Below are 19,075 nucleotides of genomic sequence, written 5' to 3' on the forward strand. Positions count from 1 at the left end.
GCTGAGCAATCACCAGAAGAGACGAAAAGGTATCTGGACCACTCATCAGCCTTTTAGGATGAAGTATACATGTTGGGAAATTGCTGACAGACTTGATGCTTAAGCAGGCCCTTCTAGCCCTGGAGACTGAGCCAAAAATCAGAAAGCATGGAGAGAATGCATTCCCTTGCATGTACAAGGGAAAACAACTTCATCAAAGTTGTTATAAAGTAGAGAAAATAAAGTTTGATATGAATACTTACATAAAATAAGTAAGGAGCTGGCTGCTTCAGTGCCGTTTTAAGATACATTGTCCACTAACCCCACACTAACTCATGTCACTAAAAATGCTTTCATGAAGATTTTATTATTGAAAAAGAGCTTACTTTTATTGTTATTGTGTAGTTCACGATGTTTTTCTTAGAAGAGCCATTTTTCTTTAGCACTATCTTCTTTGTCTTAAAAATGTACTTCTCTCAGTCTTCAGCTGCTGAATTGTATGTTCTATACCTATTTCTCTTGGTGCTCTCTTCTACTTCCAAGAGATAAGGAGATATTGCTTTAGTTTCTGAAATTGATGTCACCACACAGAACAAAATAACCGAAGGCCTGACAAATGCCTCACAAAAGAGATTTTACACTTAAAATAGCTCCCTGACACAGCGAAATCATGTTGCAGACTAGGTTATGATACTTAGATTAACTCGCTTTGTAACCCCCTGGACAAGCACCAGAAGAGCCTCATCTGAGTAGACTCTGTGCAGACAGTTGTACCTTATACTACTTAGAGGCCCTCTTAAACCTAAATTATTCCATGACATTATGATCCTATTAGAATTAAAAATCCAACTTAAGGCAATACTATTTTTCTACTTTCAGTCTTCCTTCCTCTCTGACTTCACTAGCATTTTGAAGAAAATTGCAGACCAAATATCCTGAATTATTACTGAATTTTATGATTTTAGGAATATTCCTTGTGATTATCTAACAATTATGTGTGAAGTTTCACAATATTTTTGTCTCTTGTCTTTGCTCAGATTCTTCATAAAAGCCATGGGTGGAGATGTAAGTCACAACAAAGTGCACTGGGTATATAAGACAGCTCTACTTGCTGACTACACAGGTTTATGCCTACAACGAAAGATAAAGAACCATAGCAATCTGAACACAAGACAATGTGATCATGGTCCTTGTCGCAATACATACTACATGCAATAAACTTGTTGCCTTCACATGCTGTGGGATCTTTCAAATAGTCAATATCTCTCTAAGAAAAGCTCATTCTATATAAAAAAGGCCAGGTGTTAAGAAAATCTTTTCTGATCTAGTCCTAAACATAGCAGTTCATAGATATACAAGATGAGTGATGTCTACCCTCAGATGTTGCAGTTCATTATATGCTGCAATTAAATTATTATTTTAAACATTTACAAATAGTACTACAGTAGCTAAGCACCACAAAATGCAGAAAGGACCACATGTGCTATTTGATTTTTTTTTTTTTTAATTTTTCATGTGAATTTCTCTCCAGAATCGCATATAAAAAAAAGCAGATTTTTGCCCTGTGTTGAGGGCTGGATACAAGACTGATTAATATACATATACCTGCTTCTAGTAATCACTCTATCCATTCTGAAGCTGTGACTGCGGTCATCCATAAAAGGTACAGAGTCAAAGAAACTGACCTAATAAATGAGCTGTTTGGGAGCAGAGGAAAAAGATCTTTTCTCATCTTTCAAAATGACTAAAAGTCATAGGACTAAATGGAAAGATCAGTTTTTCAGTTCTGCTTCCATATAAACTTGCACACCAGTTGGTTACAGCTGGTAACAGATACAGACAAGAACAGAAAAAAAATCGTATTGCATAAAAATCGTATTGCATAAAAATCGTATTGCAAAAAAATTGCATAAAGATACTAATCTGCAAAACACATGTACAGGACTTGAATCATTCAATATTTCAACAAATAGCTAAAATTTCTTTACAATTGCATTTTTCTCCTTTCTTTTTTTCTTTCATCTTTGTTGCTCTTCTCTGCCTTCATTTTTTCACATTCTCCCATATACAGATATCTATAAACAAGCTCTCTGTATGGAGTTTTAAAATTCTTTTATCTCTCTCTACCTTCTTGAACGATTGAGAGGCTCAGATACTACTCCTGTATATTCCTGCCCACAGATTTCTCATAAATATTCAAGGCTCTTTCCTGTCACTGCTGCTGTTTCTTCCCTCACATAAGTATTCCAGAATGATATTTTTCACTTCGAAGATATTCTTTGTCCTTCATACACCTCATCTCTTTCCGTGGCACTCAAATCCACACGTTGCTGCTCTTGTTCCCTGCCAATCTCTTTCTTCACCTGTGTGGTCCCTCTGTCTTTCTCTCACACATACAAATACTTGTGTGGTTTTGTTCTCCACTGTTCTATTCATACCATTTTTTCTTTCTTCTTCTAATGGATACAGTGTAAAGGAAGGAGGTAGCCAAATTCAAGTCAAATTTCATGCTTTTCACGACAAATAGCCAGCAGTACTGGCAGGGAAGATGAAGGAAATTCCAGTTACAGGAACATATCTATTTCTATTTCAGGTTGCAGTTCTTCGTATTAGGCTAACAACAGACCCTACAAAATACAGCAGCAAATATAGAGCCAGCACTTGCTGAAAGTGTGAACAAGAAGGTCCCTTAGGAGAGGAGGGAAAACAAAATGGACAATATAGGCATCTCTTTTCAACCAAATCCATTGAGTAAATAATCATCACTTAATAATTCGTACAGTGATACCTGAGTAATAAGCAATTATTAGAGTAGTAAAAGAAAAAATAATACTGGTATACTGTAACAAAAGAAAAAGTTTACAAGATCACATAATTCAATCTGCTACAAATCCACTACACTGAGAAGAGAGGATACAGGTATAATATTATTGCTTATCAAACCTCAGAATTAAAAATATTTCACATTCACATCACTTGGTCTCCAGTTCCAAATGCTGCTCCGTACATATTTTAGAAAGTTTTATCAAACATTGAATTTGAACTTCTGGGACAATTTAGTTGCTTCATTTTTTTCCTTCATCCTAAACGCAGAAATAATTAAAATTTTTGTCCGTCTCACAGCACTATTTCCATAGAAATAGACTCTTCATCCTAAGTTTTCTCAGACTAAAGAAATGGAGTTATTTCAAATTTTCCAAGTCTTACTTTCTAAATATTGTTTTCCTCTGGCCTCTCTCTAGTTTGAGACCAAACACAGCTGGTTTCACTAATCCCTAGCAGAAAAATCATCCATCTGTTCAAGGCACTTAATAATAAGGTTGTACTGTCTTTTTTTTTTTCCTTCGATTGTAGCATGTTGCTGACTCATATTTACAGTCCATTACATCCTTCAGATTCTTTTCTGATGTCATGTAGTTTTACCAGTATCATACTCTTAGATTTTTCTTCCCAAACATAATTTGCATTTGTCCATATTTGTATTAAGTTTTTTCCTGATGGGTTCAAGACATTTGTAATGATCATTTCAACTTCTGATTCTGGCCACTAAGAGTGAAGAGATCCTTCTAGGTCACTTCCAGTTTTCTGTTTCATGATTTCATCACACACTCCACTGACAATTTGAAGAACAGAAAACATCTTTCAAATCAGGATCTGGTGGACAAAAAGCTGGAAGTGAGCCAGCAGTGAGCAGTAGCAGCCCAGAAAGCCAACTATACCCTGGGCTGCATCAAAAGAGAGGTGTTCAGCATGGGGAGGGCCCACTCTGGAGTACTGTGGGCAGGTCTAGGCCCTCTGGTACAAGGATGCAAAGTTGTCAGAGCAAGTCCAGAGGAAGGCCACAAAGATGACCAGACCTCTCCTGTGTAGAAAGGTTGTCAGAGTTGAGCTTGTTCAGCCTGGAGAGAGCTCTGGGGAGGCCTTCCCAGTACTTGGAAGGGAGCTTAAGGGGGATGAACTTTTTAAGTGGTCTAATAGCAACAGGGCGAGGGGATCCTGCTTTAAAGTAAAAAGGGGAAATTTAAGTTGGGTTTTAGGAAGAAATTTTTTACTCAGAGGGTGGTGAGGCACAGGAATAGGATGCTTAGAGATGTTATGGATGTCTCATCCCCAGAGGAAGGTAAGGCCAGGTTAGACGGGGCCCTGGGCAGCCTGATCTGGTGAGTGGCATCTCTGTCCACGGCACAGGGTTGGAGCTGGATGGTCTTCAAGGTCCCTTTGAAACTAAGCCACGATCAAGCACTTAACGTGTAAAAAAAAAATAAATAAATGTATACCACTTAAGAAATTTCACTTGAATCTCACTACTTTTGGCTAGGCAGAACACTACTTCTCCAAAGATAACTGCCTTGCTTTTAAGGGACTGGGAGGCGCCGGGTGGGCTAAGGGGTGCCCGGAAGCCGTTCGTGCGGCTGCTTCGGTGCGTTCCGTGAGGAAGAAAGGAGCGCTCCTCCCGGGCAGCCAGCAGCAATGAGATCGAGACAGCGAGCAGGGCCGCCTGGCGGACCCACTGCCTTTAAGGCGCCTGCCAGGAGGCCGGTGGGGCGGGGCCACGGAGATGGCGGCTGAGCGTTGTGGAGAGGAGGGGAGCGGAGAGGGGCGAGCCGAGCCGAGCCGAGCCGAGCCGAGCCGAGCCGAGCCGAGCCGAGCCGAGCCGAGCCGAGCCGAGCCGAGCCGAGCCGAGCCGAGCCGAGCCGAGCCGAGCCGAGCCGAGCCGAGCCGAGCCGAGCCGAGCCGAGCCGAGCCAGCGACTGGCTGGGAGGCACAGTGGGAGGAGGAAGAGGAGGGGGAGGAGGCTGAAGAGGAGGAGGAGGAGGAGGAGGAGGAGGAGGAGGAGGAGGAGGAGGAGAGAGGGCACGGGAGGCGGTTGCTGCTGCTGGGCAGAGGAGCTGTGTAGGAGCTGCGGTGCACTCGGACGCCACATTCCCTCCTGACGGGACTGGCGGTGAGGATGAGCGAGAGCTGAGCCCTCTGTCGCCGCCCGATCTGGGAAGTGTCTGGTCCTCCTCCTCTTCCTCCTCCTCCTCCTCCCCTGTTGTGGGTGAACCTGCGCTACGGGCTCCTCACCGACACGGGAGGGTGCTGGTTTGTTTGTGTGTCTGTTTAAGGAGAAGAGAGAGAGACCTTCCATCCACTGAAGCACAGTTCACTATGATCGTACTCGCACTCAGCACTGGAAGCCGGTTGGATTTCGTGTCTCAATCCAGAGTGTTTTTCTTGCAAACCTGCCTTTGGATTTTATGTGCTACAGTGTGCAAAGCGGAGCAGTATTTCAATGTGGAGGTAAGAGCAGCCGGGTGCGTGTGTGCGAGCGTGCGCTTCCTCCTCTCCCATTCCCCCATCCTTTTTCCGTATCCCCGAAACGAAATAAACCTGCCAGCCATGTCAGCCAGCATGCAGGGCACACGGCCGTGCAGGCTTCCCTTCTCGCAGCCAGCAGCGCGATCCCTCTCCGCCCGAGGATGCGTTTCGGAGGGAGAACCCTCCCTGCCCTGCCCTGCCTCCCCTGCCCTCTCCCGTGGGAGACGAGAAGCTTCAGTCTGGGCACTGCTGGGAGGAACTGGGTAGCAGCTCGGGGAAGTCTCAGGGACGGACGATACTGCTGTATAGCTGAGTTTTCCCCACCCTTCTTTCTTTCTTTCTTTTTTTTTTTTCTCTTTCTCTCTTTTTTTTTTTTTTTGCAAGAAGAATGAATGGAAGAGAGTGTTATGGGGACGGGAGGAAAGAAACTTGAAATTTTGGGCACGTTTCTTTGTGGTCAAGTATTCGAAAAAATAAGAGCATTACCCGTTTAAATCTAACACAAAGAGTTGCCACTAGAAACGGTGAAACAAATGGCATAGAGGTGCAACTATAACACAAAAGTTAGCGGGTGTGAAGGACCAGGAAATAACATTGTTTTCTAAGTGAAAAAACAGATTAGAACATAGGGAATATAAATGGGGCAGACCCAAAGAGTTCACAGACACAATTCAGTGAACATCCATTTCCAGTCACTTTTCTGTACAGTCCCAGTTTTCCAGTTTGGTGTTTTGTACATAATTTAACTTAAGTAATGATCTTTGGCTGACTTTATCTTATTAGCATGTCTTCTTTCCCCTTCTTTCCCCTTATTTTCCCCTTATTTCCTTTCTGTCACACATTCTGTTGTCAGCCCTTCTTCATCTTTCTCAGCGTGATGTGTTTCTCTTTCCCCAGCTATTATATTTCATCTTTCTCATTATGTGTTTCTTTACATGTGCTTTTTCAACTTGACACGCATTTTATCACTTTTCTTTTAGATCTGTTTTCCTTTTATCACTTATGTCCTGCCAATCCCACTCCAAACTTTCTGCTGTGCACGTACAACACCCTTACCCATTCCTGTTTCTCATCTCTCTCGTCTGATGTTTTCACAATGCTTTCTCTCATAGGAATGAAGCCTTTTTTTCTGTTTCACACATATATACACTGACTTGCTTTATGTTGAGCTCTTTTCTCGCCCAGTGATACTCATTCTTGCTACTGTGGCAAGACTGCTTCTGCAGATGCTTCTCCGTCCCTTGTAGTCTAAAGTCCTTACCTCTTCCTCTGACTCATATAGGATCACCTCAAACATAACAAAAAATCACTTTTTCATTCCTTCTCTGCTTTCTTTCCAACTTTTCCCTTTGCTGGTATTTTCCCATGTCAGAGACAATACTCCGTTCTGCTTAACGACATATAATCTCAGCTTGTCTCCACAAAGTATAGTCATTTTACTCCATCATTAAGATCTGTCCTGATTGTAAATCCTGCCCTTTTTATAGTCTGCCATTTACACTCTAGTCACTCTTTCTCATTCCTTATCACAAATAAATGCACATCTCTGCTTCTGATTCAATGTAAGCTCTTTAGGGCAGGATGTGTGTCTTCTTATATGTGTATTGTGCTGGGTTGAATCTGAAGTCCAGTTGGAAGACAGTTATGACATAGATGCAGAAGTTGCAAATTTCAGAGAGAGTGGTAAAGTTTTATCCTCTTGCTCCTGTCCTCAGCTGCCTTCTTTACTGATGAGCAGAGGGAAGCCGCGTGGAAGAGAGGAAGTCGCTCCCTGTAGCTTCCCTAGGCTACACAGGCTGGCCCCCTGCAGGGTATAGGGAAGAAATTCCAGCAACAGAACTTTCTCCTCCCACAGTAGTCTGCTTTGCTGGCATCTGGCTCTGCTGGAGAGACGGGCAGCAGATGGAGCTAGTGTGGGAGGAGAAAAAGATTGGTTTAGTCAAGTGAATTGGAACAGGAGGCCAACTCCAGTCAGAGGGAGGTTTTGTGAGGGAAGAAGGGGGAATGGTTTCATTTTTGCCACCTCTTCCATATGGCAAACAGCACATTCTGAGGGTGAAAGACAATACCAAGACCGAGAAATATTGCTGAGTGGAATGAAGTAGTCGGTATAATGAGAGCATATATTTCTTCCATTTGAAGTATGCCTCTTGCTCCTATTTCTTCAGATGCCAGCTCTCCTGATTTCTTCTCTTATTATTGTCTTTAATCCACAGATTGGTGGTAACGAAAAGATTGTTCTGATTGTGGGGAATTAACTGTAGTATTCAAATGTTATCCTAATGTGGGACTCTTCCCTAGGCCATCATTTTTGACCACTCTCTGTGACATAACCCTGTCTAGACAGACTTGAGATTTGCCCCAGAACAACAATTACACTGTTTGGATAGCACTGAAAATGCAACTTCCTTTGGTTGAGCAGCAAAACTACTACTTCCTTTCCCCATAGGAAATTTGAGGCAAAAGTGTTGGCAGTAGCATTGTATGTATTATACTATACAGTGCTTTCTGTCAGCACACATACAATACTATTTGAGAGTAATTGTAAATGTATGACAAACATTTATTATGGCAACAAGAATAAACACACAAAGTAGACTTCATGAAAGAAGTGTTGTGTATTTAGATGAATTAACTGTCACTGAACAAATACTTAGAATGGTTGGAAAGGGGATTTTATTATTATTGTTATTCCCTGTTTCTAAATGCAGTACAGATAATAGCTGTTGAACAGTATAAAATGCAGAGTCCTTTATTTCCCCTTACTATTCTGTTGCTGCTAATCCATATTCCTGATTGAGAAGAAACGTTTGTGTAGCAGTTTTGAGTTTTTATTTGTTTCAGTGCAGGTTTGTTGGGCTATGAGCCAGAGTAATTCTTAGGAGATACTGCTGTAGCTCAAAGATATTACATAAAAATGTCTTTTCTTTTAAAAGCTCAAAGCTTAAGTTTAAAAACTTGTGTGAACATTGCTATTCTTTCTTTGTAATGTTATTGTCTCTCTGTAAAATCTTTTAACCAAACATCTACATGGATGAAGTTCTCAAGATTTCACTGATAGCTGTGTTGTCAATTCTGAAATGCATTCGTGTATGCAGTATTCATGTATAAGATACACATGGCTGAGTAGGGTTTGGGCCATGGAGTACAGCACTTGGGAGGGACACACCTACAAGTGAGAGACTGTGGTAAAGCTGAATGAGTGGTGATTGTAAACGGGTAGCTCAAGTGATCATGATGAAGATTAAAATTTGCATACTGTTATTTGTTGAAGGATTTTGCATTAATTTTCAAAGTCCACTGTTTACCACTAGCATTTTGATGTTATGATAAAAAAGTAAGGAGCATGTTCTTAGCTTCCTATCCTCAGTGCTGAACTATTGCTCCAAAACCATAACATCATTAAGTAATTCCAGTAATGGAAAAATATGTCTATGGATGTAATTTTTTTTTTACTACATTCAACTATTTTCTTACGCTAACGGGAGAAAGTGTCCATTAATGAAATAGTCAATGGAATAATGGTTATTAAAACAAACATTGAAATCATAAAATTGAAGCAAGCGAACACAAGATGTTTTGTTCCTGTAATCAGATAGATGGTGATATTCTGAGCCAACCAAGGATTCTTTTTCCCTCTCTGAGTTTCTCACTATGGTATTAATAACTCATGCTGTTTCATGATAATGCCTTTGTGTATTACTGGGCATGACAACATATGATTTTCCATTGTATAGATATTTTTATGTTTTCCTGAAGCCAACATTGTTCTATTGTTTGAACTGGTATAAACCTATGTGTTCATCTTCTGATATAATCCATTAGTTTATGCATATATTTAAATTTCAAGTATGTGTATATTTAATACTATTAAATATTTGACATAAAAGTTAGAAAGCAATTTTACCATTAATAAAGGGAAAAATGGTTACTGAAACAATAATTTCTCAGAAGTCATTTTGAATCTAGAATAAAATCATATTGGATTATAATACTGGGTATTTTTATTCCTGAGAGCAACTGTATCAGCTGGGTGTGTGCATAAAGCCTGTTGAGTAAAGAAGCATTTTTAGAATCAGAACAAATTTCATTCACTTTATCTGTGATTTCGTAAATACTACAAAGCATGCTTCATCATCTCTCTTTTTAGGCAGACAGTTTAATAATGGTTTTGCTTCTAATGCAAAATATATAGACCTATTTTTAAGATCTCCCCTATGGATCTTAAAATGAGTCTTATTTTAGTGTAAACAATTATTTAAAGCAATAAACTCTTTTACTTCCTCCCATTTTCAGAGCTGTGACAAATAAATTTTATATTGCGAAACAAAATACAGTAGAGTCAAAACTTCAGGAAAACACCAATTTTCTCCATGGCAATAAGTAGCTGAGAACCTCAATGTTTTCATTATTAATAAACTTTGCAGTTAGCATCCAGCTCCTGTTGAGTGGTAATGCATGACCTTTTCTTCCATAAGCTCTGGTCTTTTAAGCTTGGGAACAGTGCAGTTCTTCAGCTGGAATTGAAAAGAAATAAACATTTGGGAGGGAGAAACTCTTCATATATCACCTTTACACACTTGTCAGCTAGTGGCCTTGGTTTACAGGTTTGCAAACACAACACTGTATTTTTGTAACTTGTTAAAATGCAAGCTCAAGAATTAATATCGAGAAGCAATTAAGGTGTTTTTGATTTAAATAGTGTCATGTGTCCTAAAAAGGGTCCTTTGCATTCTTTTTAGATGCAAACAACATGCATGATTCTCAGTTAAGTTCTGAGTCTTGCCATTGAATATCTACTAAATGAATTGTCTTTTTGTGAAAATAAGTTTTGTTCCTGACTCACAACAGAATGCTTTTCTACCACAAAAGGCATATAGCTACTCTGTGATAAGCAGACTCTCATTTGATATTCAGAAATATATGTGGAGACTAATAATTAACAGAATGCATTCTTTAAAACATTTTTTTTTCCAAAAATATAATTTTCTATTATGAAGTATAGAAATATTTTGCATTTAAAAGGTTACAGGGATCCTTACAGGTTCTTTTGCCTGTGTTTTCTTCAAATACAGATTGAAAAAATGGTCCCCATTCCAAAGAATTCACCATTGGCCTAGTATGTTATACCTTAGATGCAAGGCTGATTTTTTTATAACTCGTTACTCTTATCTTCCTATTGCAAATCTTTCATTGCTTAGTGTTTGAGCATTCACAGGCATTAGTGGTTCACCATTCTACTAAGGAAAAAGAAAGAAAACAGATAAGCAAAAAGATTTATGTAATTGCCTTATATGGAGAAAAATGCCTGCCAAAACGTGTATTCCTAATGTTTTCTGACATGAGATCATATTAAAGTAAGGACAAACTTCATTAGCCCACTGAAAAGCATTTTGCTCTTTTATTACTTAGAAGACGTCCTGCAGTGGAACAATATAAATCTGCCTACCCATTCATTGCTTCTTCAGAGTGGCTACACCATCTTCTTTAACTGATTTAAGATTTATGCTGTTCTTTGTCAGTTTTATTTGAATCCATCTGAAAGGTCAGTGCTTGCTCTAGGCACCTTTCCTTATGTACTCAGCAAGCATGAATTGTAAGAGTTTGTAAAGAGAGAATGTAGTATTATGTAGATTTAAAAAGAATCCAAACTGCATTTGGTCTCAGTATTTTAAAGGCTGTCACATCTTTCTGCTTTCCTTCATGACTTTGGAACTAAAACCTAAAGAACTTAATGTAGATATTTTTGAAGGTCCGTAAAGCATCATTGTAAGTTTTTAAATTACCCTCATTAAATTGTTTGGGGCTTTGTCCTGTTTCAGATTTCAGTTTGTTGTCTACCCTGTTTGCTGTCCTCAAACCATACTGTTGACCATAATCTGAAGAAGCAGGTTGAATCTGTTTAATTTGTTAACTGTGATATGTCAAATGACAGATTTAGTTTTATTTTGTATGAGGAGGACCAGGATTAGTGCTGCAAACATGATTTTACTTGGCACAGAAAGAGATTTGAAAAATAATTATGATTAGAGCTTTATCTTTTAAAGAGAGGTCACGCTATTTGGAACCTTTATTTATTGGTTGCCTGGCAACTATTCATTCATGTTCCTGCTTATCATCATTCATTATAAGCATCTTTGTTGTACAGTAAGAGCAATTAAGGGGTAACAACTTATTTCTATGATGGATTAAAATTGCCAGAAATTACAGAAATAAAAAAATAGTAATTCTGTAGTTTTACTTATTGTCTGAAACAGCTGGTATAATGTTTATATATTAACAGCTGTTTTATACCAGCTGAGGAGTTATCTGCACTTCAGCTGTGATTATAATAGTTCTAGCATACCTTTTGAGGTATTACAGCACATAATTGACTTATGGGCTTGGACACATGTTTTTGTCATGCTTAAAATCTCCTATTAATTTCAAGATCTAGACTTCAGGGTATGAGGGAACTTATCTCCTGTTGATTCTAAATGCATAGCATTAGGCAATCGAAACGCAAGTGCTGAAGATTCAACCTAGCATTTGAAAACGGGTTGAAAAATCAGGGATTAAAATTTGTTGTGATAGGGAAGTGCTGAAGCAACAAGCCCCAACAGTTCTACAGAACATTAAAGTCACTTCCAGCTTTCTCTCTGAAGAAAACAGCAGTCTTTATTACACTGTGCGAAAACATTTTCATAAAGCATATGATTTGACGGTTGTTTTGTGACTCTAGATGACTAATATTTTGCCTTTTTTATTAGTTCTTTATTGATCATATTTTGATTGACCCTTGCTCTGCAGAGTGGAGCAGTTGTGCTGTAGTTTATTCAGAGATGTCTCTGTACGCTGAGAGCAAGACTGGGACAATTTCCCTGTGGCTGCGTCTTAAGAGAATATCTGTCACTTTAGGGCTAGGGTAGAAGGTGATTTGTCTCTCTGTTGCGACTTCATGGTTTACAAGTGGCTTTGCTTCTCCCTCTGGGACTGGTACCCCCCACTTTGAGCCTCAAATTGTACTGACTCACCAATACTGTTCATACCAGGCTGTGTGTATGGGGAACAAAATAACTGCTGTAAGTCAAATCGGTATGGATTTTCATCAGCTTTACCTGTTCACATAACATGTCTAGTACATGGAGGTGATGTTTTGTGTTTTTACATTAGAGAAATGATTGAACTGTTTCTGTGGTTGTATAGATCATTTAGAAAGAAATGCTAAACTCAGGATCTTTTTTATTGTATTTTTCCACATGATCCTGCAGAGACACAATCCTTTTATTTCATTGATCCCAATTGTTGTTTGCTGACAAATCTCCACTTACAAGTGTGAAATACAGGTTGGTGAGGGGGAGGCTTCCTTTTCCAGAAAATTATCAGCTCAAAGGCAGAGGGAAAATGAGCAATTTCTTTAAAAAATAGATAGCAAAACATGAGGACAAACATCCTTTTCACTGGGAAGGAGCATGCTTCCTTTAAATGTGACAATAGATTTTTATGAAACATACCAAAGAGGAAATTGCTTCCTTCTTGTACTGTATCCGGATCTGAATGTGATGATCCTGTCAGATTTTTTGTTCTTACTTCAGACTTTGGTTGTGTGATGTTTCTTCTAGGAAATTGCTTTGACCCGCTGTCTTCACAGAGCAACTGACAGATTGTGTTTGCCTATATACAGTGTTTTACACGCTGTGCAGAATAGTAACAATGTATTTAATTGCCAGTGAAATAAATGATCTGTCTTCTGCACAATAAAGTTAATAATTATTGCTAGCAATTATAGATTTATATAGCTTAGTATACATCAAGATTTTGATCTTTGCAAGTGAGACTTTCTTTCTCGTTGGCTCTACGTATGTAGACTATATGTATGTATGTATGTAAACTATATGTATACATACATACAGATATCTATGTATAAATATAAATAACTGTATTTTTTTTTCCAATTTTATTTAATCATGAAGTGCTGGCTTCTGGCACTCCTGTCCTTCCTTACTTGTACAGTGCATCATTCTTGGAAATGCTTTTATTACCTCTATCTGTGTTGTATGTATTTTCTAATATGTAGGAAAAAATAAGATGATGCTAGTGATTGAGGCACCGTACTGGCAGGCTTGAGATCTAGTTTGTGTGTCAAGTTCCATCATGAGTCTTCATATTGGTAGCAGGGTTGTCAATATTGATATCAAGAGCTCTTGTCTTTTTAACTTAGCTTCCACAAATTTACATTAAAGTAATTGGAGAGTATTTGCTGTCTTTTGCAATAGAAGAGAAGTGATGCTTAAGAGACACAAATGTTTCTTCATCATTTCTCTGAAGACAGTTTTACTGCTTTCATAAAAACAAACAAACAAAACAAGAAGGAAATACCATAAAAACACATCCAATATTTCAGTTTAGTTATCTGTGTAATAATAAAGTAATGAAGATGTTCAAGAAAAAGAAAACTGCAGAAAAGGTAAAAAATGCAAATATGTCTATAATAACACTTTTAATTCTTCTATGCTTTTGTTTTAGTTTTTGTTTTCTAATATAAGTACTTGAGCATCATAGAGAATAGAAGTCAGTAGCATTACATGGAAGATGTGATAAGACAACTGAAAAATGCAATGTATCACATTCCGTTTCAGATTGAAAGTTTGAATAAGAAAGCTCTTGATACCCAAATACAAAATCAATTAGTCTTGTTCAAATTGTATTTAAATAATAAAATGGATTTCAGATCAAACCATAAATGTTCTGAAATGCAACATTAAAAAGTGTTATATTTTTAAGCAAATGTGGCTATTAAATTATTTCACAAACATTTATGTTACCTTGCTATCACAGTATCTAACCTTTTTTGTTTAATACATATAGGTTTTCATGAAATGTAATAAAAGACTGAACTTCCACTGTTCCTGGTATTAATGTGTTTATTAGGTACCACAGATAGGCAGGCTTACTGCTCACATACCTCTGGTTATTAATTAGCTAATAGTGGAAGATGAGGTATGAAGGAATTAAAAATTTGCTATGTTGACATATTAAGTATAGAATTGGAAACTGAGTCTTCTTTGAGGCATCTGCACCTCAAGTTCATCTTATAAAGTTTTCTTCCATTTTTCTGAAAACTTTTCCTTGCTTCTTTCTTTCTTATCTTATTTTGTGTTTGTGTGTGTGTTTATTTTTTTGCTTGTTTGTTTGTTTTTCATTTATTTTCTTCATCTTGTCTTTGTACAGCCCATTGCCTGCTGCCAAGGAAAGACATCAGTCATTATTGAACCATAAAATCATTGATATTAGAGATGGAGAAAGACTTTTAAAGAGCATTTTTCTTTGCCAGTGCTGGGTAGCTTACTATTGTGTATTAGCTGGCATCTTGTAAAGTCAAGTTTTAAAATCTACAGCAATGGGACTTTCAAAATTGAACTTGAAAAGACCCTGGTAAATGTACATTAGGGAAGACTAAACTGGAAGTCTTCCTTTCAGTAGACTTCTCTTTTGGCTACTGGAAACAGTAGTTCAAAGTTGACTTCAGTTAGGAGTAACACAGGACCTATGGAAGCTTCCTTCTATGTTAGCAATTAGATGCCAGGCTATGTGTCCTATGTCATCTCGGATGGCAGTAGGCTCTTCTGTGTTGGTAACTGTATTCTATTCCAGATTTTAATGAGGGGGGAAGTTGTCAAGGCACTTGTATGTATGGGGTTCTGTGTGGCAGATGCTGGGATTCTGATGTCTTAATTTGGAGTTGAATTCCTTCTCTCTGCATGGGTGCTTTTCATTAAGTGCCTAAGTACCTGGTGCTGTTTAAACTGTGTTGTCTGTCTTGCTTGACCTTTAGGTAACATTCCAGAAAAGCAGGACCATATTTGCTGTTCTCTGATAATGCAGATACTCTCAAGTCACACTAGACAGTGGTATGTCTGGACAAAGCTAAGAACAAAACTGCAGAGTACCTTCTCCACTGCTGTAGAGTACCTTATAGCTCTCATGCCCCACACATCATTAAATACATTAGTCACATACTATGAGGATAACACTTCTTTATCTCTCAGATTTCACATATTTTAAATATTAAAGGATGTAAAGAACACAGCATTTCTCCAGTAACATCAAGGCAGTTTTGCCTTCAACCTTAATGAGACTAGTCCTGAGCCTGTTTAAATCAGTGTGCAGCATACTAATCTACAGAGGCATATTGTACAAACAGTGCTCATGACATTTTTTTGATGCCTTACCCTGAGTGATTTTAAAGGCTGTCCTTCCTTCCTAAAAACAGAAACCACTAAACAGCTACTTGTCCTTAAAGGGAGAGAACAGAATTTTGTGCATTTTTATGAAGAGTAATTAGAAAATATGTTTTAGAAGAGTAAACTTGCTAAATGTCCATTGCCTGGTAGACAATCCTCCAAAAAATAAGAAATGAAAATAAAAAATGACATTTTATTCATTTATCTGGATAAGAGTCTTGGGCTTTAAATAATAATTAGCTGATTACAAGTACTTTTCTCAATTTAATGGGTTAATTTAATGGAAATTTGCATTTCTATGTTAATATTAGAGTTTGGATGTCATCCTAGTTGGATATGTTAATTCATTGATTTGTTTACACTATTTGCTTTAGGCCTTCAGAACCGTGAAAGTGACTGGATCAGAATAAGAGAGTTGTTGGCCAGTTTATATATTTGCTTGTTTACTTCTTTGTAAAAGCAACATTTCAAATACTTGAGTATGCTATCTGAGGTACTATTTGACTGAGTTTTCTGCTATCATGTAATTATAGAGATAATAGTTCTACTGTTGACTCTCTGGCTTGCAGTTTGGAAGGAACGGTGATTATATCTGCAATATCTATTCCTGAAGATCTTCCATTGTAACATTTAGCTCTAGTCTGTTGTTTTGCACTGACAGGCTCATTTAGAGAAAAAACAGTATTTTCATTCCTTTGTGAATAATCCCATCATTTTTCCTGGCTGCTAGGAGAATTCACTTTTTGTCCCAGCTGTCAGATAAAGATAGAGTCATTGTTCTTTATAGATTAATTGCTTAGATGTCTTTTCCATTGAGATATAAGATATTTTTTCTCTTCCTGGAAGATCTTTCTAAGGAGGTGATGTCAGTTTAAATTGGACAAAAAGATTTAGATTCTGTGGACGTACATTCTTTCTTCAGTTTTGATCATAACAAAGGAAACCTATGTTTCATTGTAAGAGTTTTTGTCTGTATGTCTGTTTTATGAATATTGCCTTCAGCCTAAGAATTCTCAAGAGTCCAAGAAATGATTCTTAAGGTGAAACTGAGCTTTAAAATGTTACAACAATGCATTTGGTGATATTTAGTAAAAGTTATGAGTGACTGAGGACAGAAGAGTCTTAAGCAACTGTAGCTTCTGTAGTGTTCCAAGTCTAACACAATAAAGAGATTCATCATGCCCATTAGTTTAACATGATAGCTAGAAAAGGCCAGAGTGGGGCTTCTAACTTTAACTTTACAAAGTACTTTGTAGATTTAAACTTGTTTCTAGACATAAAATAGCTACACATGTAGCTGAAAATTGTTTGATGGTGTTTAGTAAAATACCTAAGAAAACAGTTAAAATTTTATTTATTTATTTATTTATTTTTACATTGGGACAAAGAATTCGTAGTGCTATTGGAAGAAGTGAACAGCTTTCATTAACATAGAAGAGTATAAATATACTTAATATGCTTTTGCTCCATTGTTTCTTTTCATAGATCTCCTGCATTACTGATGTTTCAATGATAATGAGAATCAATTTAAAGACAGAAAGAAGGGAATCCATCCATAATTTCTCAGTGCTCTCCGTCTTGTAACTGCTCCTTTTTTTTTTTTTTATTATCCTAATTGGATATCTCTGTCAAGTGGTCTTGATTGGAAAGCACTAATGAGATTCAGTTTTAACAGAATCAGATTTTGCCATTAATTTTATTGAACCCAGTATTTTACTCCAAGCTGTTTGAAGAGCTTCCAGTCACCCAGCATTTTAATCATGTCAGTGAGGTGTAAATTTTTATACTGAATACCTAAGATGTATATTGGTATTTAAATCCATTGTTTCAGCCTTTACATAAAGGTTAAAGTTGGTACAAAACGAAGTAGAGATAAAATTTCCATGTGCGAACTGAATCCTGTCATTAGAAGGAAGGGTAATGCCACTAGAAGAGTGTTCACTGTGAAAGAACTCCAGAAAGAGTACTAGGGGGGAAGGAAAATTAACTTGAGGTGGGAACTAAGCATGTAATGAATGGGCTTATGTAGTCTAACTTATGTCTTCAGCAGTAATGGACTGGATTCTTTCCTTGCCCTATATTCTCACTCTAATTGTAATTTTCCTTCTTCAGTGAGGCTGATGTCTCTACTGACAGCTATTAACTATAATGTTTATTCTTTCACATTAGTCTGTCTACTTTAAGAACTCGATAACTATCTCATTAGAACAAAATATTGTATTGTATTGCATCAATTGACTGCTCTGCTTCATTGCATTTTGTCACTTAATACTATTCAGCCACCATGTATGAAAGTGTCTTTTTCCAATAACATTTAATTCAATGCAGCCAGTTGTGACCCAGAGTGGTTTGAAATTCATGAAATGACTTTTGAACTATTTTTGGTTGTCTTCTGATTTTTGAGCTTTTTTGTGAACATTTTCAAGACAGTTTTTTCTTTTTCTGAATCAATGACAGGAACTGCAGTTGTTGAAGAAGCAACAGAATATTTTCATTATAGTCAGTAAACCCAAGTCTTCAAGAAACATGCCAAATGTTTAAGGTACAACCTATCTAAAATTCTAGTCACAGTACTCACCTCATACTGCTTTTCAGTTTGGATTGTCTTCAAAACAGCATTTGCTTCTATTTTTTCTACTGTTAAAACTTGCCTCTTCAAAAGGTCAAAGTACTTCTAGCTGCTGCCAAAGACTGTTTTTCAAAGGGTATTGTGATGAGCATCAACATTCTACATTTTACCTAACACTATTAAACTGTCTAAAAGTGACTAGCTGACTGCCTGGTGCATCAATGTATTCTTGACCGTGGAAGAAGCCTAACTTTGATTAGCCTAACTTTTGTCTTGACTGCTCATTGTTTTCAGCAGCACTGTCTGAGTAACATTTCAGAGACTGAACTTTTGTTTTTATGGAATCTGTGATTTATCTCTCTGGAGTAGGAAAGCACAGGTTTTACTGCTTTTAAACTAAGATTGTGATTTTATTCTCTAACTCACTATTTTGTAGCATCTATTTGAGACAATTGGAGTTGTAGCAAAGTGGTGTCCTTGAAGAACGGTTCATTTAAAGCAGTACATTAAAGTACCAGTGTCAGCAATGGCTTGTACTTTTAGTTACATGCTAAAAGTCATCTGAAAATAAGTAGGTTAATTTAGATACCAGTATTTAGATAATATAATTAATAATAAAATTCCTCCTTCTTTCACATATAATCAGATACTTTTTTAACTATTTCATTTTGCTGTTTTTATTTTATTATGCCTTGATTGAGAAATGTGAAACTTAAGGAGACAGAAAAAGCAGCTGACTGTTGGGAAAATATTTTCATGAGAAAAAATGCCAGTGATGCATATTCAGTAGATACTGATTTTGAGGGAGGGAGAGACAGGGGACAAACATGTGACTGCTTTAAAATATAAATCTAAACTTCAGAATTCCCTTAGTGACTCATGCATGAGTCAGGAGTTGAAAATCAAGGGATGACCTTTGGAAGACCTGGTAATAGGGAATCTGCTTGTTCAAGAGATGGGACGTTCAGCATTATTTTAACTATGTCTACCAATAATAGGAGGC

General features: G+C 37.5%; 1 protein-coding gene across 1 annotated transcript in view; it reads left to right on the plus strand.

Annotated features, from left to right (window-relative positions):
* The first annotated feature begins 4,980 nt into the window (after positions 1-4,980).
* MMP16 (matrix metallopeptidase 16) overlaps positions 4,981-19,075 on the plus strand; it is a 165,198-nt gene continuing 151,103 nt past the window's right edge. The window contains exon 1 of the mRNA XM_065751879.1: positions 4,981-5,262. Coding sequence (XP_065607951.1) covers positions 5,131-5,262 — 132 coding nt within the window. The 5' untranslated portion in view covers positions 4,981-5,130. The remainder of the gene's footprint in view (positions 5,263-19,075) is intronic.

The sequence above is a fragment of the Cyrtonyx montezumae genome, unplaced genomic scaffold (assembly GCF_038088225.1).
Source record: "Cyrtonyx montezumae isolate F1298 unplaced genomic scaffold, pur_monq_1.0 scaffold_8, whole genome shotgun sequence".
Lineage (NCBI taxonomy): Eukaryota > Metazoa > Chordata > Aves > Galliformes > Odontophoridae > Cyrtonyx > Cyrtonyx montezumae.